This window comes from Salminus brasiliensis, chromosome 2 (genome assembly GCF_030463535.1).
Source record: "Salminus brasiliensis chromosome 2, fSalBra1.hap2, whole genome shotgun sequence".
Classification (NCBI taxonomy): domain Eukaryota; kingdom Metazoa; phylum Chordata; class Actinopteri; order Characiformes; family Bryconidae; genus Salminus; species Salminus brasiliensis.
In genome coordinates, this window is record NC_132879.1 from 47,293,084 (window position 1) to 47,319,775 (window position 26,692).

The 26,692-nt window shown below is 43.1% G+C and overlaps 1 protein-coding gene across 6 annotated transcripts in view; it reads right to left on the reverse strand.

The window, feature by feature from the left end:
• Positions 1–25,399, reverse strand: part of sbf1 (SET binding factor 1) — a 75,377-nt gene extending 49,978 nt beyond the window's left edge. For all 6 annotated transcript variants that reach the window (XM_072673016.1, XM_072673014.1, XM_072673011.1 and 3 more), the window contains exon 1: positions 25,198–25,399. In XM_072673016.1, coding sequence (XP_072529117.1) covers positions 25,198–25,252 — 55 coding nt within the window. In that variant the 5' untranslated portion in view covers positions 25,253–25,399. The remainder of the gene's footprint in view (positions 1–25,197) is intronic.
• Between the last annotated feature and the right edge of the window lie 1,293 nt (positions 25,400–26,692).

Consider the following 26,692-nt stretch of genomic DNA (forward strand, 5'->3'; position numbering starts at 1 on the left):
CATACAGTACAAGGCATACAGTCTGAAAGGCCAGCGTTGTGTGTTGGAAGAACAGCGAGGGTCTGTGTGCTGGACAGTGCGCGCTGTCTCAGCCGAAGCAAAGTCATGGGACTGTTCCTAAGTCCATTTAGACAGCTGTCCTTCTCCCCACCAGTCTAAATGAGTTACAGTGACCCTGCAAGACGCTGCACTGACCGCAGCTAAAGCACAGTGTGGTGCAGCCATAACCAGCATAAGCACATTTCTGTAGCAGAGCTGAAGCAGCAAAACATGGCAGACCAAAAAACACATCAGCCCAAACACCGGTCTAAGTTTAGAATTGTCCTCCGACTCTATAGGCTGGCGCCAACTCTTAAATGGCAAACCGATAACATTCAGTAGTAACTGCCGACTCCAGGTGGTCGTAAACTTCTTTAAGTGCTTTCAGTATGTGAGCTCTCGCACGTATGTTTCATTCACTGCAGGCACAACACGGTCACCTGCACACAGCAAATGGCTGCAGGACTACGAGCAGGTAGGCACGCCACACCTACAGTCTATGATATCACCCCCAGAGCCTCCGACACGTGCCGTCTGCTCAAGCATGACTCAGACAGATGTGCCGTAAATCCCGCTTACGAATGCACCTTGAGCAGGAATAGAGGTAGACGTCAATGGGACTTTTAAGTAAACACCTCAAGATGAATTCCACTGCCTTTTGCGATTAGCAGGAATCTCAGTTGAGAGAGCGCCTGTTTTCAGTCAACCAACCAGCCAGCCACATTCTCGTATCGGCTTCTGGGTCGTAGGGAGTCCAATGCTATTCAGAATCACCGGGCACAAGGCAGGTATACTTAATCGGACAGGGCCAACACATTGCAGGGTACCCCACACCCATTCACTCACACCTAGGGGTTGAGCGACTGAGCATAGCCAATTCACCTTCCATGTGTGTTTTTGAGAGGGAGGAAACCAGAGGACCTGGAGGAAAACACACCAAACATGCAAGGACTGAATCCACAACCCCAGGCCACTGGAGCTGTGCAGCCACCGGCAACAGTCCCCAGTTTTCAATCAAACTTCTGCAAATATCATAGACAAGGCATGCTCGGCTTCCACCATGTGCTCTTAGCTGCTGTAAGCTGAAAAGGACGTTCCCCATTACTTCTGTAAGCTAATGAAGCAACAAAATAAAAGTACCCTGAAATCTGTGGAACTGAAAATTAAAGTCAGAGGTATGACATCATTTGGTCACAAAAACCTCCTCCATCCTCCAAAACAATGACACTGTGCCTCAAGCTGCCAAAGAATCCAGAAATCTTCAACGTCAAGAGCTGCTGAGCTGCTGTTTAATGGAAAAACTGAAGGATCTGAAGGATCCACCCACGTTCTTAATGATTCATTTATGACATTCTGAGAGCTGTATTGAAGGGCTCAAGGAAACACATTTAAGTGTTAAGGCTAAAAATGTTGGAAATGTCATAACAGGGCTCAAGTCTACATGGACTTGATATCAGTGGATGGTGGTGGATGCCAACACTGGCAAAAAGACAGAAAGCTTCAATACACAGCAGTTTAAACTGTCAAAAAAACTAGAATACTGGATGGTTTCAATACCTCTGGAACTGCTGCTAGCATAAAACAGCATAATTAGTCACACACAACCACAACCATGCACTATGCACATGCACACTGTGTGCTTCTGGGGGTGCCCTACTTATCTGGAACATGGTCAAAAATAAGCGTCGCTGTGATTCTTTTGCAATGTACTTAAAATTTGAATATACACGACCTGCCAATCTCTCACCCTAACATTTTGTAGGACAGCCTTTAGCTTTTGTTTCCACGACCTTATGCAACATCCAGACTTCAATCCAGTAGAAGCACTCCATAATGTCCTCCCCAGCACATTCCAAAGACTTTCAGTAGGGTTAAGGTCAGGACGAGTACTTGTGGTAGCCAATTCACGAGTGATGGTTCCTCATGCTACCAGAGGCAGGCTTTCACAATTTGAGCCTGATGAACCTTGGCACTGCCGTCCAGGAATACGCCCATACAATCAGCAAAGTAAAAAAAAAAAAAAAAAAAAAAAAAAAAAAAAAGTAGTCAGTCACTAATTGAATAACCTGGTCATTCGGCACATTCGGGTACTCCGCTGACTTCCTTTCACTGCCACATAAATTTGCTGATCTAAGATCTGACCAACTGATGCAACCCCAGACCATAACACTGCCGCCACTGGCTTGCACAGTGGCCACTATGCTTGACTGATTGATTGACTGATTGCATGGCTTCATGCACTTCCCATCTTACACAAACATGTTCCTCGCTCTGGAATATGATGAATCTGGACTCATCAGACCTTATGGCCTTTTTCTGTTGTCACAGAGTCTTTATGATCCCTAGCTAACTGAAAGCCTTTCTCTCTTACTAACCTCAATGACAAGTGGGTTTCTTTCGGCCACACAGCTGCACAGTCTTAATCCTGCGAGTTCTCGTCAAACTGGCCTTGCGGAATTGTTCTATTCCTGCTTTGTGTTTCCTATTTAAAATTCACTGAACTTCCTGGCTCACTCCTTACGTGATTATGTGGTTGACTTTGACCATCATGGCTTTATGAGGATCTATGAAGAGCATCTGATGAAAATCGCCTAGGCTGAAATGCTGACACTGAGACTTACCATTGATATACTGGCTTAATAAATAGTGTAAACAGCTTGTTTTATACTGATGTGATCATGCTCCTTCAACTACTGGGGTAACGAGGAGATTTGTGTTTGAGCAGATCAGGAATTAGACGCTACCTGGAAAGAAAAAAGGACAGGACAGGTAACACCAAGGTCCAGGGTTTTTGTTCAACAAGGTACAAACTATGTAAATATACCCTCCAAGGTACAACATGGTCCTTAAGGCCAATTGTGTAACTTGTCTAACTAAAGCAAAATATAGCAAAAGTAAAATACAAAAGTTGGAGTCATCGGCAGTAATAATCACCATCTACCACCGTAGATGTTCTGCTGAGCTTGTTCTTAGGTGCAATGTTTTTATTTTATTTTATTATTATTTTTTTTAGATCACATTCATTAAATATCACAAATATGCCCTCCCTTTCCATGACAACTTGGTCACATCTGTCCCACCTTTGACAAGCATGATCTAGTCAATGACACAGCCTTGCCGTGCAGGAAGACTCCTTTTCCATGCTAGGAAATCTCCACCTGATAAGAAATGTATTAAAAAAAAAAAACAGAAAAAATCCCTGTGGTCTTTCAGAAGGTGTCTTGCCAATGTGTGTCTGTGAGTGTGTGTTGGAAATCCCCACAAACATCAGTTGCAAATTCTGGATGCATGAATGGATGAATGGCGGCAACCGTGCAGCACATCCGTAATACCATGCCAAGGTTCATGTAACAAGCTGTAAAAGACAATACCCACAGGATTACCAAAACACATAAACCCAGTCTGAAAAAAGAACAGCAGCAGCTGAAACAGCAGCTACTATTTAAAACAAAACTACACCTCAAGAAGAATGATGGATGTCCAGGTAGTGGCTGGACCACTCCCCTATCTGCTATGATTCATACGAGCAAAGATAAGGTCAGGTGAATTACACTGCTGTGTAATTTATAGGAAAGCCACTGTCCATTCGGGGGCAGTGCTATGCTACTGCTAAGCTCTCTCACTTCCAGGTCACTTACTACACTGACTACTCTCACTTCCAGTAAAAGGTTAGGGGAAGACACCGGTTCCTGAACTGTAAAGCCATTATTTGTGGGGGATGTGGTTTTGGGAAGACGTGTCAAAAATATGATTGTAGGCAAAGGTCATAGATCCCAGGGGCTCGGATGTAGAAGGGATATTCCATGTCCAGTTAGCAAAACCTGGAAATAAGAGGGAAATGGAGTGTGATGAGCCGGGGGTTTTGGGGAAGGGGTTGTGTCATCATTTCTGGCATCTGTGTCATCATTTTTGGCATGTACACATCTAACTTCCATAATTCTGATAACCGGCACCATACCACAATAGATTAAGACATATAGGCACGTGAATCTGGTAGTTCATAATGAATGGACCAATAGAAATGCTCCAAAATGTTTTTCCATTGACTGCCATTAAAGGTTAAGGTTTTTTCGTTCTCATGCAAAGTTACCATTTTGGAGTTACAAGGTTTTTGTGCGACAGCCTAATGCATTATTTCCACCCCTTGACCTGCCTGCTGTCAAATCTCAAAACAAGGCATCTAGGTGGACTCTCAGAAGTGGGCGGGAGGCCGCAGATCTAATGCTACAGACACACCCATGCTCAAACACCTGGGCTTTCCCGTCTGAGTTTGCTTATACATTCTATGGAAGTGTCATTTTGGGGGCTGATTTGGGGGAGTAAAGCATGCACTGGAAAAAAAACTGTAGTTATCCAAACTAATATCTGTAGTAGAGCTGGGCAACATGACCATATTTTATCATATTGTGATCAATTTCGTCATCATGATAACAATATGCTTTTCTAAGCATATCGAAGATACTGTTAGAGCTTAATAGACACTGATCAACTGCAGGTTTCATTACAGTGTAATTAGACTGGTTTAATTAGATGAGCAGTAGATGTTGAATATAAATCACTGTGTTCAGTATGGGACAGAATCTGAATAGTAGTTTTTAAGGATCAGTCGCTACTGATTAATACTGTATTTAGTCTGTGATTACATATGTTGTGATATATATATATATATATATATATATATATATATATATATATATATATATATATATATATATATATATATATATACACACACACATACACACACCATATCGCCCAGCCCTAATCGGTAGACATTTTAACACACACATGGATCAAAAATTCTATGTAGCCTGTACACTTTTGTATCATTACACCCCTACTGTACACAAACACACCTTCTCAGATCAGTCGACCTGAAACCTCATCCAAATCTGTCCCTTTCCTCTCCATCCCTCAGCCTCTCTTTCTCATCTCTCCTCCCTCAATCCCAGAAGCAGACACTTTTCCGGGAAATCTAAAACAGAAACATTCTGCTACACTCCACTTCACTGTGTTTCCACAAGCCTCCAGCCTTTAGCTCCCCGATATCACTGCTGAGTTGGCAAACAGGCCTGCATGCTCTTAAGAGCCCCCTTAATGTACCAAGTGTGTAAATGGCTCACAATCTCTTTCACATGCATGCACACACACACACACACCCCATAAATAAACCATAAGCTAAATATGACTTCTGCAGAATAGGCAAGAGCTCAGTTTTCACCAAATCTTAAAATGCTGTCTTGACCCAATTTGGGAATTCTGGAGGCAAAACACATAAAAAAACAAACAACACAGAACACAAAACCAGCCTGCAGCTCAAACATCACTGCTGGTCACAATATCCATCTGAAATCCCAGCATGTCTAAAACAAGTGCTTATAACCACAGCAGCCAAGCGAGTGCCTGATGGCGTTTTCCTGCAGCCCTTCTCCTCCTAGGAGTAAGCATAGGAGTAAGGAATGCTTCCCCTGCTAAAATATCTGATTTCCCCCATTTTCATTTTCAGAAACCAAAAGTAAAAGTTCACGTCTTATAGTTTAAATAAAGTCCATACTGCACATGATTTATTCATTTCAATCCAGTATCTTCTAACACTACAGCTTTTCCTCCCTAAACCCTGATTTTGTACTTGCACTTATATGATATGTAATGAATGGGCTCTGCCAAATGTAACAATTCATTGATGTTTATTTTGTTAGTCAGAAACTTTCATTTTGAACAAGAGAAAACACACATGGGAAAATAAGCCTCATATTTCTCATTTAGATGCAACCTGTGTTCTGAATAAGCTCTCACACTCTCTAATAAATAAAAAAACAGTGCATCCAACAAGATCCAAAGCCTTGTACATCTTTTATACAGCGATATAAAACATGGTAGATCACAGAAAGCACTGATTCTGCACACTGATATAGGCTATATGTGACCATACACCGTATACTACTGAGGAGATTGAGATCCTTTGGAGTGCAGGGAGCACTCCTGAGGACTTTCTTCGACACAGTGGTGGCATCTGCCATCTTTTTTTGGAGTGGTCTGCTGGGGCAGTAGTATCTCGACAGCAGACAAGAAGAGACTGAACAAACTCAGAGGGCCAGTTATGTCCGGGGATGCTTCTTAGATCCAGTGCAGATGGTGGGAGACAGGAGGATGACAGCCAAGCTGGCATCCATGCTGGAGAGTCGCTCCCACCCCATGCATGAGACTCTGGCAGCACTGGGCAGCAGTGTGACAGGCTGCTTCACCCCAAGTGTGGGAAGGAGCGGTATCGCAGGTCCTTCCTTCCTGCTGCCATCAGACCGCACAACCAGCTCTGCTCCCAGCAGACCACATACACACACACTTAAACTACACACACACACACACGTTCAGGGAACAGAGGTCCCTCAATGTAAAAATACTATGTGCAATACCCCCCCCCCCCAAACTAATGGTCATTTGCAGTAACCTGTATATAATATAGTTATTATATAGTTTTTGCTTTTTTACTTCTTATTTATATTGTCTATATAGTGTAATTTATTTATCTACGTAATCTATTTATCTACGAGTGTCTTGCTATCCCTTTCTGCTGGGACACTGTGGGACTAATAAAGGATTATCTTATCTTATAAAAATGTGTGAGGAAAGAGGCTCTTCAAGGGGTTCCTCAAGGGTTCTTTAGTCTAGGCTAGAGGTTGGGAACCGAGGGCTGGAGTCCAGCAGAGATTGACGATTTCCTTTTTTCAACACATCTGCTAAACCTGGCAATTAACATGTTTGCTTGAGCAAGAAAAGCACAAATCCAGAGGACTGCCCAAATCCTCCAGGAGTTCTCCACCCATGGTCTAGGCAATGGTTCTACACAGAGTCATACAACTCAAAGAACTCAAACGAATCCATAAATTGTTCTTCATATACGACAGAAACTTTGGAAAAAGCATTTCATATTTGTATGTGTCAGTCGTGCTTTTTCAGGACACTCCTTGCTTAAACACAGGCTCACGCACACACACACACGCACACACACACACACACACAGCAAATTGCTAGATAGGAAAAAAATATCACCTGCTTTCTGTTCAAAGAAACTGAAAGTAAAACAAGTTGAAGGAGAGTTTCTGATTGGAGTAGAAAAGCCTTGCAAAAAAAGTCCCCAACAACCTGGTTTTGCAATTCAAATGGTGCAATCAACCCTACATCACAACAAACTGCCAAAATATCACATACAGTACTTATAAGGGCCGGGCTATGGCTTACGAGCACTCATCGCCCTTTTGGCCAACTTTAACTGGGGTGACTGTACAGTGCAAGTGCAGAGTGCCACCGGTGAGACTGTGACTGCTTACTGGGTCAGGCCAGGCATGGCAGGCATGAGGAATGTTCTCGGATGATCAGCTGGCATCGGTGCAGGGTGAGAGTTTGGCATGGAGTACTAGCTATCAGAACATTCGCATACCCAACAATTCCATTCCTGCTCTCTAAAGTGGTCCTCCAGTGGACCACAGCTGTCTGTGAAGTGTACAGCACTAGGGCAAAGAACATTCAGTGAGCGTTTTTATGCTCACCGTGCAAAAGGCACAATTTGGCTAGTCATGCAACCTCTGAAGCTCCAATCCACTTCATCAAAATCTCTTTATAGGAGAGAGTTCAATTAAACTGATGACCTAATCTGTCGAAACATTCACTAAATACTCAATGATGTCAATTATGGAATATAATAAAATGCTCATATGACAAACCTGATCATTACTACAGACTGCAATGTGCTACAGGTAGTGCTAATATGGCTTCTACATACGTGCTGCATATTCTGAGAAGACCCTTTTTAAATCAAGCCAGAGGAACTGCAGAGGTAAGACAAGGGTGTAAGAAAATATTGATAAACTGGAGTATTGCAATATGTATCGATTCCCAAAGACCCAGCACTGATTTTTAATTAAAGACTGTACTCTACCTTCAGATGCCACAAATTCTGCTTGCAGAATATAGAATACCTAATAGAGCAATATATAATCTTGCCTGCATTATCGCAATACATTGAATCAGAACCAGTGTGTTATACCTGAAGGTAAAGACACCACCTTTCCAGGGGCAGATCAGGGTTGGATTCCTTGGCCAGCCATTAGGCTACACAAAACTAATGAGAGTCCTTGGGCAAGACTCCCAATACTACATTCACCAGCCCGTGTAACAGGTCATAAATGCAGACGTAGATCTACTGATTAACTGAATAGTCAAATCAATGGGGGAATGGGGGAAGCTCTAAACCAGAAAACCAACAAGCTGACAGTGTGAAAACTAGGGTAAATGGTGCTTGCTCTGGTCAACACTTGTGACTCATATGAGCAGACTGTGAGTTCTGAGGAAATTGTCAGAGAGATCAGAGAAGGAGGCCACGAGACTGTCAGCCTCAACTCATCAACAGGTGAAGTGAAACTCTCAGCCAGTGAAGCTTGTACTAAACCCACTGTAGACATAAGCAACGCGAAACCCTGGACTAGGGTTGGGTTTCGTCTAGTGGCGTAAGGAAAAAAAAAAATCTATATATCAAAGTATTGCGATATGTTTTGCAACATTGTGCCAACTCTTAAAAAACATTTTTACACATAAAGAATGATGGAGGGCAGTGGGGAATTTTGTTTTGCATTTAAGCCCTGATCCCACTGTTCTGACTGCATAAAAAGTGAACTTTTATACATATTTTTGTTATAGCAGTTATTTGCTATAGCAATATATTATCTTGCTCACTCTATACACAATATAACGCAATATACTAAATCGTACCCGTATCAAGCAAGAGGCAATCATGGAGGAGCACTCGCCTCCTACAACACCACACATCGGCCTCAGCGCTGGGTGAGGGTGATGAACAACTAATAGGCCAGAAGGCTAGTAGGGAGATTTGTAGGAGGAGTTAAGCCATTTTTATTTGAGCCTGCAAAAACTGAGGTATTTGCAACGCGAGTGAGGTCTCAGCTCAATAACAGGTGGGGTAGTGAGAGGCTGAGGTTGGGAGGTTGAGGATGAGATTACTGGTTAAAGGTGCCCAAGAAGGAAAAACTATATTTTACACACACATGTACAGCCAAACGCACCTAGCAAGAAAGCGCCACTGTCATGTATGAGCAGAAAATACATAATATACATGGCAGAACTTCATCAGAGCGAGACACAGAGGCCAGAGTCAAAAGCTGAATATAGCACAGCCCCCAGCGTCTGGTTTTAGTGAGGGTTCTTTAAAATGACTAAAGCGGTTTGACTGTGTGTGCAGATACATACTAGAGATGTGCATTCCAACTCATTTTGATACTTAAGTAGGAGTAAGAGCTATGAACAGAATCAGTTAACCGCAAAGTTGGCCGGCACATGTGCCTGTTAGAGCGGTGCAGCTTTGGTGGCTTGGTGTGCGTCAGAGAAGACATGTGTTATGTCCTTACCCTCCTACTGTAAGGAGCACTGCTAGTGCTAGGGGGAGCTATGAAAGGGTGGGTTAACTGGAAGTACCAAACTGGGAAGATGAAAAGGAATTTATTAAAAATCAACAAAAATTATAAGCAACAATAGTAATCCATAGGATGTAATCAAAGTCACAAAGCACAAAGGGTTAAAGACTTGCACAACACACAATATGCTAGCCTATATAAATTGCAGCAATTGTATCCAAGATTTGGTAAAACTAATAACAGTATCTGTAATGAAACATGGTGTTGGTCATGGTTCTTTAAGCACCGGCATCCATGATATGCTCCAAAAAAAATATAGTGCATCACGATACACTAAAATATCCTCATATTGCCCATCTCTAGAGATTAGATTAGGTCAGAGATGTCCAACCAGGTCTGCTAAGTGCCAGTGTAGTTACATATTCCCATTCTAGCAAAGCAGGAGCACACCTGATCGACTGCCTGAAAACTGAGACCACAAATTTAAAAAGATTAAAAGGGCTCTAACAACTATTTGACAAATGTCAATATCAATATCAGCTCAATTATGGTTGTGCATACCACCTACATCAGGCGACCACAGGAACGTGACAGAGAAACACCTAGTAAACATCCTTCTACAGCATCTACAGAAGACACTTAGCATGGTAGCATACAGGAATGGACAATATGACAATATTTTATTAAAACTGTGATAACTTTTATCGTGGATATGCTTAAAGAACACTGGGCAACTACACATCTTAATTAGATGTGCTCAGTATGAGAGTACTTTAATAGCGGTCTTTAAGTATCTGTCGATACTAATGCATTTTGTCGGCATGTCAAAATAGTGTGTATCGTGAAATCAAATATCACAATATAATCATATTTTATATATATATTACCATAATCATCCTCCCCTAGTAGCATGCATATCCTAAAACAGAGCCAAAACTGTGCTCAGAAGTCAAAAACACGCCATCGCTATCAGCCATCTAACCAGGTTAGATGACTAACTTTATGAAATAATGTAAGCAGCAGTGTCTGAACGGATTAAATACACGGCTATCTGGGTAACAAGTTGGCTGCCGCTAGTGCACATCCCACACGGTTCCAAAATGCTACCAACAGTGGAGATTATTAAAACAGATTACTGATCACGCTGACATCAAGCACCTGGTTATTGCCCTTTCACATGTGGTGAACTGCTTTACAAGCCTGGTACCCGGCTGTTTCGGTGTGGGCCGCTGACATGAGACCTAATTACATAATGAAAATAATAATTTACGTTTGCTTTATTATAACAGGAAAAATAAGTTGTTAAGTCAGCCTATCAATGTTATTGATTGGTCTATTACAGTCTTTTTAGGACATTTTCACACCTGAACAAACACAGAAGTCTAAACAAAGGTCTAAACCAAGGTTTGCAATTAGTTTTGCATTGGATACGTTTCTGCCAGGTCGCTTTGGCTTCATACTGCAGTTTCACGAGTGCACTAAAGAACTTTGCTATTTTCCGTTGTCATCAGCTTTGTGGGCTGCATCTCCCTATACGGGACATTGACTGGTTTATAGAAGGGCTTGCGTCTTATGTTGGCATGTTGTCAATTCAGCAAGTTACCTTTCCAGGTGTGGCGCCAAAGTCTGCCTCAGTGTCAGAATCAGTCACGCATCACACCGCAGAATGAGCGTAACAGATTGCCCTTTTTTTTTACTTTTATAAATAAGGGTTCATCTACAGTTATCCATCCAAAAAATGTGTTGTTTTCACACCGCAAACCAACCATTTTTTAGGCTATAGGTTTTTGTGGATGATGAAGGTCTGTAGGTAGCTTTTTTGTTTTGTTGCCTTTGCAAATATCACCAAGACAAACAAATGATTGAATGTCCAAATAAAGTCAGATGTGGTCGTGCCTGGTTTAAAAGAAAGCCTGCAGTCACACCAGCCCTTTGGATTCAGAACTGGACATTTCTGGCCTACGCCCACAAATGTTACTGATATACTGCTAGCAAGTCTGCATGAAACACGATGCACAGGCAGTGGGTTTGCGGCCTCTTCCAACAGGTTTTTCCCCCTTTTACCTGAAAGCCTACAGCAAGACAGCTGGATTCACAGACAGTGATTACGTTGAAGGCCACATTCACATGGATGCACAGAGCCAGGAACTACCGAGGGCATGCCCAGAATTCTGGGTGACCACTCAAACTGAAACCACTCTAATGCGCTTTCTAAACATCCATCTCACAGGAATTCACCTGCTATCCAGGTTATGCAACACAGTGCTGAGATAAGATCAGACTGCACGTTTTGAGCCCAGCGCTCTGGGAAGTAGGTTGCACCATTGAATTCTGTCATCACTGATTTTTAATTACAAAAAGCATATCGTGGCTGTTGTTAAAAACTCTTTACTTGTCCTTTATACAGCGTCAAAATTTCACAATAGATGGGCTGATAAAAAGGTTTTTCCTCCACCAATAAAGCCACCATTTTTGAAGATTCAAGGTTTTTGTGAAACAGTGACGATAAGCTTCAGAGACTGTTAGGTATTACTGGCTTAAACCAGTGTTTCCTAATCCTTATCCTGTACATTTTGCCGTTTTCCTTGCTCCAACACGTCTGATTCAACTAATCAGCTTATTAACCAGCCTTTCTCTAGTTGAAGCACCAAGGTTGGGAAGCACATAGCTGACGATGCTGTTTAGGTGCTGGTGAAGATGGTCCACTCGACCAACCGAGTATCTGATATGTAACCTACTACTAAACAAATTGAAATAGTACTCAAAACACACACTGATTCTGCATGCAAGACCAGAAACATAAAAGGCCTCAGGATGTGGACGGATTGCAGTCAAATAAGGGAATAATTAATTCAAAAGGTGTATCAAAAATATTTTACAGGACAATGTAAGGTCCACAACCTAAAGCTGAAAAGATATTGGATGAGGCAACATATCAATGTAAAGAATGGCAAGGAAGATGATCATGTGTATTTTGGAGTCCTGACCTTAACACCTTTTGAGATGCTATGGCATGACCTGAAGAGCCTGAACAGGGATTGTGTAAGCAGGGCATCCCAGAAATATTGATGAACTGGAACACATTTGCAAACAATTCTCAACGGTGTGCAAATCTTATGTGCAGCTACAGAAAACATTTGGTGGAATCGATTGCGGCTAAAGAAGGATCTACAGGATCTTCAATTCAACGGTCCACTTACTTTTTCTAGCCTGAACTGTGGATGTTTACTCAACATGCTCAATAAAAGACAGGTCACTGTTTTGTGTGTTATTAGTTTAGACAGATTGTGACCGTCTATAACTCTGACTCCTTTAACAATCAGACCATATTTTATTAGTAATAATAGTAAGGGTCATTTACGGTTTCTTGGAACTGTAGGTACCTAATGCAGCTTCACTGTTTAAACACCAAAGATTGCAAACAACCCGTACCAATACTCCACTCCAGCACGGTCACGACTGTATCGTGACACCCCTACAGTTCACATACAATACAAATGTCAGACCGCGCCGTTTAAATTCATAGTAGATGCTAGCCTTAACGGTTGATAATCAACCAAATTGGATGTTAATAATTTAAGCTTCCATAGATAACCCCAGCATAGTGGTTCCCAACCCTTGTCCTGGAGTAACCTTGTCCTGCACATTTCAGTGGCTTTCTTGCTCAAACCCACCTGTTTCCTGAGCTCTGTGTGCGTTAGAGCACAACAGCGTGCAAAGCAGGGGTAGTCCAGGGCCAAGACCGGGGAATAACAACTATAAGAGACCATGAAAAAAAGTGTGCAATAAAAATCATCACTGTCTCTTTAAGAGCTCGCTGTGAGTTTGGACCAGGACGACGCAGAGAGGGGCTGATAAGGAAATTGCGCTTGGCTTTAAATCAAAACCAGAAACCACAGTCTGTCAACAACTGCAAAGCCACGCTACCATCAGAGTCCAACTCCTCTGCAATGCAGGGCTTCAAAGCTCTGTGAAGACAATATGCACTGCATGATCGTGAAATCATTTAAACCTGAAATTACAGAGCCTTGAGATACCAATACCAAGACTGAACAAAATTCACCTTCTCAATGAATCTTCAACGACATACAACAGCTTAAAAGACAATGCATTACAATTTCCTACACCCATAAATAAAGACCCAATGAAGATTCAATGTGTTCAACTGATGAAAAGAAGATTACAGGTTGAAGGAGTTTATAATACACTGTTAAAAGAAGAAATTCCTTGATGAACCTTTAAGGGTTCTTTAGTTTAAAACTGTGGAGTAACCTTTAAGAATACCTTTATTAAGGTACCATAAAAGTTGCTCAAAGCACCTTAAGAGGTTCCTCCACAGTTTCAAACTAAATAATCCCTAAAAGATCCTCAAGGAACTTTTAACAGTGTATTACAAACTTGGTTCTTTATGGAACCAAGTGTGGTTCCTCTATGGCATCACTCAAAAACACCACACAGACCAGATGGTCTCTTTTTTTATATGTATTCATATCATATTCATGTTCATTCCACATTTTCCTTTCCAAGATCAATAATGAAATCACACATATTGGTTGATAATGATCTGGTATATTTTTTCATTAAAATAAAAAGCATTTAAAAAAATAAAAGTATAGCTTTTAAAAAGGTACAGATAAAAGTTTAAACTACGCAAACATCAGGGCTGCAACAACTGACTATTTTGATAGTGGAATAATGTGCAGATTACTGAAGCAAATAATCAATTATTTTAATTAATTGAGTCACTCAGATTTAAAATTTAGCTTGAGGGTGTTTTATGAACAATATGGACGATAAAGCTGAATAACTTATTTAGAAATTCACTGTTGTCATGGAACTTTCCTGCTAATATAAAACAAACTTAATTTTTTACATTACATTACATTTACATTTTGACATTTTGGCTTTTGACCATTGCCATCAGATACGGAGGGGCAGGTCCGTTCTTGGCTTTGTAGGCCAGCGTCAGGGTTTTAAATCTGATGCGGGCAGCTACAGGAAGCCAGTGGAGAGAACGCAGCAGTGGAGTGACATGGCTAAATTTTGGGACATTGAAGACGACCTGTCAAAACGTAAAAGGATGTGCAAAATAGAAGCAATAAAATACAGCACTAAAACATTTCCTCGTGATTTTACAGATCAGCTAAAAAGAAAAAATAGAAACAAATTTGAGATATTCATTTTAGCTTTTAGTTTGAAAGCCTTCTGTGTTACTACTTAGTTTGTATAAGTCTGCAAAGTCTGGCCAGAACCACATCATCGACTGTCCTCAGCAAACTGATTGGTTTCTTGCTGCAGTGGGGGGGGGGGGTTCAGCAAGCTGACTGGCTCTTTCCGTTCAAGGGTGGGACTTTATCCATGCTGGGCATTATGACAACTTCATATTTCATCCAGTGATCAGTAACGTCTGCTGGTTGACTTACTTGAAGATCTAAGACCTTTTTCACACTCAGCATGTGTCCACATGAGACTCCCACGCCTCACACTAATAGAACTCTGCTGTCCACTCACACAGTGAGTGATGTCGCTCCAGATGTGTAGCCATGTTGCGTTCGGGCTCCATAACAGTTTTATCCACGCGTTCCGTTCACGTCACAGACAGACGGACGGACAGCTGCTCAGTCAGCATGTTTCCACTGCAGCGCCCGTCCAGACTGAGTGAACCGTTCATAGTTAGCATGAGAAACGTGTGACGTCACCAACTAATCGACTATTGAGGAGTTGCTGGCGCATTTGGTCACACATTTTAGTCGGCAAAGTCGCTTACACCCCTGTCAAACGCCCGACTAACTCACAGGAATCTACTATGTGACTCAGGTTATTTGAAGGTGAAGAACTGAAGCATGTGTCCACATACAGGCCTTAAGGTTTTAAAATGGTAAGCATTTTCTGCTGATCTCTGCACAGTACGTATATAACAACGGGTCAAGTAGGCAGTTTGTCATTTAGTTAAGCTTATTTTTACACATTAGGCTTTAAAAACCTCCTTGTACCTCTATTAGCTGTCCTATTAATTGGTAGACTGACCGCTAACGTTCACTATAGATCACTAGTAAACAGCACAGTGACCGCACTGACTGAAACCAACAGTCCAGCTTCCGATAATGCATGTGAAATGCGAAAATGCATACTACAGGGACACGTGCATATTTATGAGAATACTGACACAGTGAGTGTGTTTGAGAGAATGTGCCTCTTTCTCCCTGTCCCGCTCTCTCGCTCTCAGACACACCCACAGAGAGAGAGCGAGAGAGAGGCAAAGAGAGAGAGACAGAATGTGACTGTGCTGATGTAAGACTGAAAGCCAATGAGTCACAGTCCCACAGCACTCTTTCTGATTAAAAGCAGAGCAGAGCAGGCAGGCAGAAGCCCAGCTCAGCTCCCCCCTTCCAAAAAGCTCTGGCCCCAGCCTCCCTCGGCCTCTCCTTGGCCCTGCCGCTCTGGGTGGATGTGCAGAGAAAGCATCGGCCAAAAAAAAAAAAAATCACTGTCGCTCGGGGTGACCATGAGTGACGTTTTCTTTGTGCAAAAAAGCTCTTCAACAAGCTCACATCCTTCCTGCACACCAGCAACACACACACACACACTTAAAACCGCCATAAAAAAACCCCGGCAATACAGGACCAAAAAAAGCACAGAGTTCCACTCTTTCCTAGAGAAAACAGAAGTCACCGCTGTCCCAAAACGCTATGTTCTTCGAAGACGAGCAGTATGACATTTTAAGCCATGCTTTTGTTTTCTGCTAGGAGTGGTCAAGCAGCTTCTGCTGGCCAATTCAGAACAGGCCCAAACAACAGGAGCAGCACCAGCAGCTTCCTCAAAGCACTTCCCAACACAAAGAAGCCACACAGGTACAGTTTCTTCTATTCAAGTCCAAACATGTCACTTCTGATTTCAGATCTGAATCAGCTCAAACACCAGCACACACACACACACACACACACACACCCCAACTGATACGAACGACACCATTCTGTGGCATTCGCACAAACCCACACCCAGCCATCTGGTAGATAGGAGACTGAACTATCATTTCAAAAGCATGCCTAATTGTGTCAATGACCAGCGTTTGCTGAGCTGGCCTACTTTCAAATCAGCGACCGATTGCCTCCATAAATGATGGGACTGCCGCATAATCAAAACAGGACTTGCCTTACACAACTAATGTGGCGCCTTACAAAATGTCCATATCGCAACAATTCCACCTGAGATGAGTACATCTGCAATCCGCCTGTCCCATCTAAAAGTCCGCAGACTGGAAAGGGTGGCGAAACAGGTATTAGGTCAGAGTGTGTTTAAGGCTGGCCTAGAGAGCAGGTCACCAGACATCAAGCCTTGACCTGTGTTTACCGTCTACTCAACAGAGATTATAGGCTGGGGAATTCAAGCAAGGACTGACTGGTGACAAACAGCACAGGCTTCTGAGATTACAGGCAATCGCAAGCAGAGAACGCAAGAACGATGCCCAGCACTGCCAACAGATGCCCCACATGACACTACACTGGGACAAGGGCTATTCTTCACAGATGGCATGCGACGCTGTTAACATCCAGTGGGAATCTGTTTGAAACTAAAATGACGCCACACAAACAAACCCTTCAACTGGAGAAGCTCATACACTGTGCTCTCTATCAGAGAGCAGATCGTATCACAGCAGAAATCACTCTTCTTTAGACTATGGGTGCTTCCTTGCTTGCGCTGAGAGCTCGGTACAAGTGTGGAAGCTGTTTTCGAGCCCAGGAGGGGGCTAGAGAACCAATCTCTGGTTCCCCTGAAACCTGGGGGTTCGTGTGGAAGTTATCCGCTCCCGATGCAAAATGTGGGGTTACGTGATTGGTTCATTTTGTCATGTGACTGCTTCCACTTCTAGCCTGCATGGCTAACAAACTTAATTTCAATTGAAAATGGAAGAATAAATTCACTTAAATACCAGCAACTTCTGGAAAAAAAGGACGGCTTCCACAGCAGCTTAATGACACTAAACACACCTAGAAATTCATAACAGACCACTTTTCTGTGGCCCCTCACAGTACCCTGACCTAAACATCAGTGAATACCTGTGGACAAAGCAGAGCGTGCAAGATGGCCCAAGAATCTCTCAGAACTAGAAGCTTTCTACAGGAGAAGTGGACAATAATGCCCTAAACAAGGACTGAAAGACTTTCAGCCATCTACAAATAGCATTTACAAGCTGTGATACTTGGCAAAAGGGGGGGTCTAAATACTGACTGCCACTTTGGGCCCATTTCCTTATTTAAAAAAAATAATAATTATAATAATAATAAAAAAAAGATCACTATTTACAGCAACAAATTGTGATTGGATCCCCAAGCTTTTGTATGCCACCGTAAAGGCTGATCTGCCTTCATTGGTATCAGCACAGCATAATATATTTAGTAAGCCTCCATATGACACCGGCTTGAACGTGAACACTGGAGAGGCTCAGGAAACGGAAAGACAATAGAAAAGTAATCAACATCTAATCTTTCCGCTCACTGGAGTTCAGCACAAGTCCAACAGATTCCCTGGCTCCTTCCGGTTGCACAGTCTGAGTGTGGGTGTGTGTGCATTGGTTCCATTTTCCATAAAACGTCCAGGCTTAATGAGTTTTGGGTTTGTAGTAAATTCAGTTTTCTCCTGGATCCAAATGAACACAACACCGAACAGCTCAATTCAGAAGTAACACATAGCACTCCAAAATCAATAGTTCCCCAAAATTGAACAGCCTTGGATCTGCCCATTCTAAGGGGCATCGTAGGCTTAAAATGTGTTGTGCAGGAAAGATTGCGTATTAAAATCAGAAGATTATATTGCATGGGTGTCTAATGACAACATTGCCAGGCCATACCAAGCTCCAACGTCACCACTTGAAGCTCTAAAGTTCTAATACAGGGGCCAAAAGCTGCTCTCTGAAAGTACACCAGGGACCCTGGTTCTGACTGAGAAAGAAATCAAAGGCCAGAGACAACCTAAAAAAAAGGGCCCAGACACACCAAGACAACTAATGCTGACTGCTCGCTCTCTGTTTTTGTTTTTCACTCTTTAAAAAATAATGCATTTCTAATTTTCCCCCATTTCTACCCAATTTGGAGGGCCAATTACCCAACCCTCATTCATGTGAGCTCTCCCCATTACTAGGGACACCCCCAAACACTAGCCGCCGCTTTTTTTTCGAACTGCCGGTAGATAGCCAGTGCACTCTGGGGACAGCATGGCTCCCAAGCTACGATACAACATCGAAGAGACGGCTCTGCTGACCAACATCGCACTAGGATGTTGGCACTGAAACAGGAGGTGTGTACAGTCCTAAGAGTACTGCAAACCTGCAGTTTTACTCCTCATGCCACATTTAGGAATTCTCAAGCGCTGACAAGGACCAGCTAGAACCAACAACGTGGGACACACCACACAGGCTAATGCTGACGGGTCAATCTCTGATGTTTACCAACAATGCGCTTGGTTTCTGTAGGGCTTAACACCAAATTAAAGAAGGAGGGCAGTTATTTCACACCTAAAACCAAACTTGCTACACAAGCCCTGTGTTACAACTCTCAACCAATCAAAAGGAAGCAGAGGTTTCAGCAGCCCGACAAGAGACAGACACAGCCTAAAAGCATGACGGCAGAAGCGGGCACGCTTTAATAAAATTTAATAAAATCTTAAAACATAGCAATGAGTAAAAAAACTACTTGAACACAGCATGGTGAGAAACACACTGCCTCAGTGTCTGCCTTTAGGCTTTTGAGGGGGGGGGGGGGTTGTTCACATTCTCCAAATTCCAGGGAAGACCATGAAAGCTTTGCAGCCGAAAGCCGTTCACTCCCTCTGCACTGGTCTGACCCACCTCGGTCACTGCCAGAGCCTGCCGTTTGACCCAGAGACCCTTAGCAAGACCCTATGGCTTGCATGCACACATGCACACGAAACACACCAAGCACATTAAAGAATGTGCAGAATGACGCTGAGACTCCAAGAAGAATGAAAACTGCAGCATTAAGTCAGTGATCCTGCCAACTGATCTTCTCATTAAAACGGCTAGGCAGGCTTCAAAAAGGCATATTACAACTACATACACACACACACACACACACTCTGTGTCTGTGCGTGTGTACACTGAACACCGTCAGCTCCCAGACCGAGGGCTGCCTCCAGTGCCCTGCATGCCCGGGAGCTGCCACATGAATAAGAGGCATTCATCTAGCAGACAGCCAGCAGTCGCAGAAAGCCTCATCCATCCGCTGTAGGCCAGGCCAGAGCGAGCCTCCGGATCCAGCAAGCAGCCGGCCTCCCACCGCACAGGCCTGTTATAGAGCCCTGCAGAACAGCCAGAGGCTTGGGTGCCATGGCAACACAGCGCAGCCCCCATAATCATGCCATACAACCCCCTTATTTACCCAGTGTTCATCCTCATGAAATAAAGTCGGAATTCAAAAGGGGCTGCGTGAAAGGAAGTCTGGATTCGGCTTCGGGGGACGTCGCTGGACGACTGGCCAAGACAGGCAGCTGGCATGACCAAGAGCATATGAAGTACTAGAGGCTCGTACATGAGCTGTGCCGAACTGTGCTGTAGAGGGGAAAGCTTTCAGAGCAATAAAAAGTAACAGGTTGGGAATAGCAATGACTTTTCCGTGTTGGAGGTTTGCTTCTTTGGATATGGGCTGAAACTTTGGAGCTTATAAGCAAAATGCTTAAAAAAAACATCTTAAAACACTAAAAAATATAAAAAATGTACAGTTTACTCCCCATTCACTCATACTGCAAAATTTACACAACTGCAAAATGTTTACAATGTTACAAAATCTAAATTTACACACACATACATACATATATATATATATATATATATATATATATATATATATATATATATATATACACACACATTCACTTATCTGAATATGTATACAGAATACAGCAGTTCAGCTCCACCCATGCACACTGAAGTTGGGTCCCCAGCATGGAAAACTAAATTGTTTCATTATAATTCAGAAGTCTGAGGTAATAAATAAACACTGCTTTCGTAAATGACGCTACAAAAACACCCCATTTTAGACTGTACTGTTTCTCTGATAGCCCTAGAACCCACTTATTTACATATCTCGGCCTATTCATCCTATCATGTTTAGCCCCACCCGTTCACACTGCAGGTCTAAGGAGCGTTTCAACCCTCATGGCTTTTTGAATGAGGCACAGTGAACAGCAGCCAATCAGAACAAAGGCCACTTATCTTGTCTCGGTCTTAACATCAGCGTAACAGAAACAGCAGCTTCAATTCAGAGAAATAAAGGAAAATGGTTGTGTTTAAATGCATGCATACACTACATGGACAAAAGTACTGGGACACCTGCTTATTTATATATTATTCCTTCCAAAAATCAAGGGTTGTTGAAGTAACTGTCTCGACTGTGCAGGGAAGAAGGCTTTCTACTGGATTTTGGAGCATTGCTGTGAGATTTTCATTGCATTCAGCGGTAAGCGTGTTAGTGAGATCAGGATGTTGGATGATCCCCACCAAAACTCATCCCTAACTCATCCCAAAATTATGGATGAAGCACCAGCATTCCAGAGGACACAGTTTGACTGCTCCACAGCTGCTCCACGGGGGGGGGGTCCAGCAACAACAGGTCCAACTTAAAGTAGCTGAATGAAGGGGTGTCCACAAACATTTGAACATAGTGTATAACAGTATGTGTGTATTAGAGAAAAAGCCCAACCTACAAACAAAGAGAGGAAGCCTTAAAGTACTCTTAGACACCCACGTGTGGTTTCTGACACTGACAGGCTTGTATCTATATAAATGAACAAACAGAAGAAGTGGCTAAGAGTCAAAGGCTGCTCTTTCCACCAGAAGACGGTACTAAACCTGAACATGTATCTATGTAGTCTCTAGCAGAAAACAAAAGCAGTGCTACAAGAAAGAAAGAAAGAAAAAAAAAGCAAGCTCAGCCTGGAATAGCTCTCCGAAAGAGGGTCTGGAGGAACAATTGCTCTCATCTCTTTGTTTAGGGGCTTCACTGTTTTCAGCTGGAGCTCCTCTGTGAGGGAAGTGAGAGAGGGAGATGGGGGCAGGGTGGGCCAAGTGTGCAGCAGAACCCCAAGAGGCATTCCATCCAAGCTTGGCCTCCAGCATATTTAGGGTCCACCCCAAAAAGGCCCACACTGCAACACATTGTTTCTGGGTGGAAATGGAGAAAGCTCCTTGATCAGAGGATATGGTAGATCTCATATCTCCAACTAAAGCCTCCTCAATTGCTTCCTCCTCCATCCTTTAGCCAATGATCTGGAAACCAAATGATGCCCACCACTCATTTCTTTAAATAGAAATCAGGAATTTTGAAAGTTATCTCCAGCCAACCTCCTGGAGAGTAACCTTCCATTCAGGTTACGTCTGAGACTAAAAGAATCGGACACAGTGTCAGATTCACAATCACAACTGGACTGGAGGACGACTCTCCAAGCAATGTTCTGCGGTTTCATAACAAGCAGCTTTGCAAACTCCACTCTGACTGGACTCCCGCCACTGCCGTTGTGCTGTCTTGTCGTGGAGGAGCTGTGACGATGGTTGGGGGGTGTCGAGGGATTATTAGAAACCTGACACTGCCTGTAAAAATCCTGGGGAAACCAAGTTTCACCCAAGGCTTTTAATAAGCCAATATTACATATCACTGTTGTCCAATAAAAAAATCTCCATTCACATTTTTGCCCATTTTTAGTTATCGACATGGTTTGAACCCTGTAACTGCTCAGTACACTGCGTAAGTACTTCTGGATAAATGGACCAACAGAAATGCTCCAAATTACTTTAATTATGTTTAATTTTACATGACTATCATTCAAAGTCCATTTATATTTTTGTGAGTCGGTATTTTGGAAACCTTCTGCATGTTTTTCAGTGGACAGCAACGATATACACATTCGTGAAAATAACAGTAACAGTGCCATCTTGGGAATAATGCCCTTGTCCATGCATTTTATCCCCTTGTTGTAGTGTCAGCACTCACACTCCTGTTTAAAGGGAGTTTCCATTTTCATTACTTTTTATTACCAAGGATGACACTTCAGCCTGCTTAACAAACTGTACACACTTTTACACGGATAGGAACAGGGATGGGTTAAGTGTCAGGGCGTCCAGAGTTGAAACAATTGGAGACAATTGATCGGCACAAGACCTCAACAGTGTTGAGTCAACACCACCTTCACAGGAATTTTTCATAGTCGGTCATGTCTGATGGTATTTAGGTTTATGTTGCAAAACCAATGGATTTGTACATGACTGTTTTCTAACCTGTCTTTATGTACAGTACTGTTATGCAAATGACCTCTATTCCAACTGGCTGCCCTGCTTTATGCCTTGTTAAAAAGCAGCCGGGGCTAAAACACTCTTATATAAACTTACTGCGAGTGGGCGTGGCTCAACAAGAGCAAGCTAAATAGGTGGATTTATGCAAATACATGTGCTTGTGTGACACATATGGACTATAACAACATATATGGACTATATAAATATGTTACGGACCTCTCTTAAATCTTTTGAAATGCACGAAAAATGTAGATTTGCATGATATTTGCCCCTATAACTGAAAAATCACAAGTTTAAATTCCACTTTCAAAAGCGGGCAAGGTGTCCGTCTCAGAGGGCGTGTAGCTGCAGACCGGGAACAGCAGAACAGAAACTCAATCACCTGTGTGGCAGGTAGACACTGTTTACACTGATCTTTATCAAAGGCCTGTGGATAGAGTCCAGTGTGGACTACAGGACATCAACAGCTATCACAGCAATGCAACCCAGAACTCAGATGAGCAGACACACAGACAGATAACTGGGCCTGCAGCCCAGGCGCACAGCTCTGCTGTGAAAAACATGCATGTCTGTCAACGCCTCCGCCCGTAAGACATTCCTGTGATGTCACACAGAGCAGAAATCCGAATTAGCAACACTTCCGCACCTGTGCTAGACCCACACCGCTCTGTTTGGTGACCTCCAGCAGAGAGGTCAGACCACTCAGTGAGAGTCCAGCCACCTCGGTGACCGATGACGTCACGAGTGTTGCCCTGCACTGCCCGAGCATCGGCTCTTTCTCCATCTCTAGCTTCAGTCGCTCAGAAGAGATATTGATCAGAGCATGACTGTGTCATTTTCAGGCTAGCAGTTCTTCTAAGCAGGGTCGGCGTTAGGTGTTAAACACAAACACGTCGCTCTGTAATTTCACTGGAAACAGATGACGCATATAGCTGATGTCCGGACAGGGTTCTAGAGCGTCCTGCCCCCCTATTTTTAAACGTATGAGTATATACGTCCACCTGTCCTAGAGAAAACTGGACTTCTCTACACCGAAACTTCTATTTGTGGAATATTCACTCCCCTAAATGAACGAGAAGTGAAATGAGTGCGGTTTCCAGCTCACAGCACCTAGATGTACAAGCCTGCAGACCAGATGATGTGTGTGTGTGTGTGTGTGAGTCTGAGAGTGCATGTGTGGAAACAAGGTAGCAGACTAGAAACAGGAAGGGAAGGCCTTCTGCAGAACACAGCCATATAACATCCTGCCACACGCTCAGGGCTGAAGACAACCACATGAGATGACTTTCGTAAGCCAGAGAAGAAGAAAAGAGAGACAAAATGCAGAATAATGCATTAAAGAAAGACCTCTCGCGCTCCTGCCAGCCTTTGGGGACTTGCCATGTTAACATTTTCCATCCGCTTCATGAATAAGATATGTACCAAAGCCTTTCTCTATAAATAAGCACCTCCAAGGTTGGCTCCCAATTTCCAGTGACTTGCTTGCTTGCTTGCTTGAGAGGAGGCTGTGTGAATAATGCATGCTGAACGGGACATTATAAGCCCGAATCTAGGCCACAAACAGGGGGAGCCTCATATAACGGTCCCAAACAATCAGCCTCTCAACAACAGAGCACAGAAAAGGGAGCTGGCCGCCTTTGATTGAGACTGGCACGGCAGGGTGGGAGAGGATGCAGTGCAGGAGTCTCTCTCTCTCTCTCTCTCTCTCTCCCTCTCTCTCTCACCATATGCATGGAAAACGCAGGACGGTCCAGTCAACAAGAACCAGCTGCGAGGTTAACGTTAACTAACCGTACTTATGGGAAACAGCAACCATGGTCTGATCTGCTTGCAAAGTCCCAGCCCAAACCAAGCATCTACCCGGCTCTACATCGCCCACTGAAGCACTAAACCCTTCTAACCTCAGCTCACATCTATACACTCATCTGAAAGCTGTTCAGTCTCTACAACAAGCCCAACACGAACCACAACAAAACTCCGTCCAACTTTCAGTCAGCAGCTTTACGTCGACACGTCTGCTATCGCCCCAATCCGCGACCTGATTCGCTTTGGGTCGTGTCCCAAATCCCTCCCTTTCACAGACACAGTGAACTACAGCGGGTGTAGCGCCCGCTATTCCACGACCCAAGTAACATTAGCTAGAACCCTACGAAGGGAGCAGGCAGCCGTTTGATATTCTGCCTCGTAAGCTCCAGAGGCCTTTGGTATCCGCGGGCTGAGAGTTGAACGCATACCCGTGTTGGGAGGTGGCCGCGTCCCGGTCCGGGCAGGGCCGTCCCCGCCTCCCTTTCCCTCTCCCTCTCCCTCTCCCTTCTGCTCTCCCTCCGCCTCCCCGCCTGTTTACCGTGGCCATGGTTGAACCAAGCTAGCCTTAGCCTTAGCCATAGCTTAGCCTAGCGAGGGGGGGAAGGAGCTGTACAGCCGTCCTCTCACCTCTCTTGTCGAGATCGTAGCCCACCACCACGAAATAATCCGCGAGTCTGGTCATCCTCGCTGTTCACGGCCAAGGGCCTTTCCCTTCGTCGACTCTCCGCTTGCTGCCGGGGGTCCGTTCACATGCCGGAGGCAGCAGAAAGCGCAGGGGCGACAGCAGCATCCTTCCAGCAGCAGCTCGCCGCCATACTGTCGCCGTGCCGAGCCCTGACAGCGGAGAGCCGCGCGCTTGCGCAGTGAAGACGAACGTTGGCGTTTGGCTAACGATGAGAAAACGAAAATAATACATAATAATAATAATAATAATACAATAAAATTTATCTCAGACGTCGCTGTCTAATATTTTTATAGCGTGCTGTATAGAAAAAATAATTTTGTAAGTAGCATGGAATATTTCAGTGTTTTAAAAAACAAGTAGCTAAAGTCAAACAAAAAGTTACGTTTTTTAAACGTGTGCTGTGTAAATTAGCACAGCATATTTTTATTCTTCCCATTATTTAGTGTTATTATATGAATATATATGTTGGTCACTAATAAGATGAACTGGAGACACACAGGTGTCTGCCGTGGTGCGGATGTTGTGGCTGGGGGGCTTCAAATAGGCCTTGTAAGAGCCCATTAGACCCTTGCAGTGTGTGCAGGTGGGGAGGATGCATATACACACATTTATTCATTAATAATATATTTAATTTAAAAACTGGATACATAGCCTTACATAAAACAAAATGTAAAATAATAAATAAATAAAATAAAATACTTTGACCACCTTACATAACATTTGTAATGGCAAAAAATATATATATAAAATAAATGAAAAAAATATATATCATTCAAAATAAAGTCTAGATATTTTTTTCTTAAATAGATGTGTTGCTGTAAAACTACACAGGATATGGAGAAAACATTAATGATAAATCAGTCTGAATTTCCAAACATTTTTTTTTGCAACTTAGAAATCCTGCTCATAAAATTTTTTATTTATTTTTTCACATCTCAGAAGTCTTCAGGAGAACGGAGACATAAAGTCTCCCTATGATTTCCCATAGCTTCTAGTTTTGACAACAACACTGAATTGGACAGATGGCCTACAACACTTTAAGACTTAAGACTGTTATTTAAATTAATCAAAATCTACATTTGAAAATTAGGTGCCATGCAGGTGCCGTGCTTGCAATATTTTCAAATACTAGACAGACTAAGCATATTTGTCACCTCTGCTGATTTCAGGGCAGCTAGGAAAGTACTGAGGCTCTCTGACTGCTCCAGAACCTTCAGAGCAGTATGTTATTTTTACCCTATATCATTTAACATCTGTGAACCCCTTGCAGGACAGGATTTCAGGGCTAGGGTGGGGCCATTTTAATGCTTGATGAATGAACATGACTTTTACATATCCTTTATTTTGTTGACACCTTTGTCCATGGTAACCATCAAAGTGTAAACCTGCGTTTACAGCTTACCCGACGACTTGAAGATCCTCTGGTGTAGTTGATCT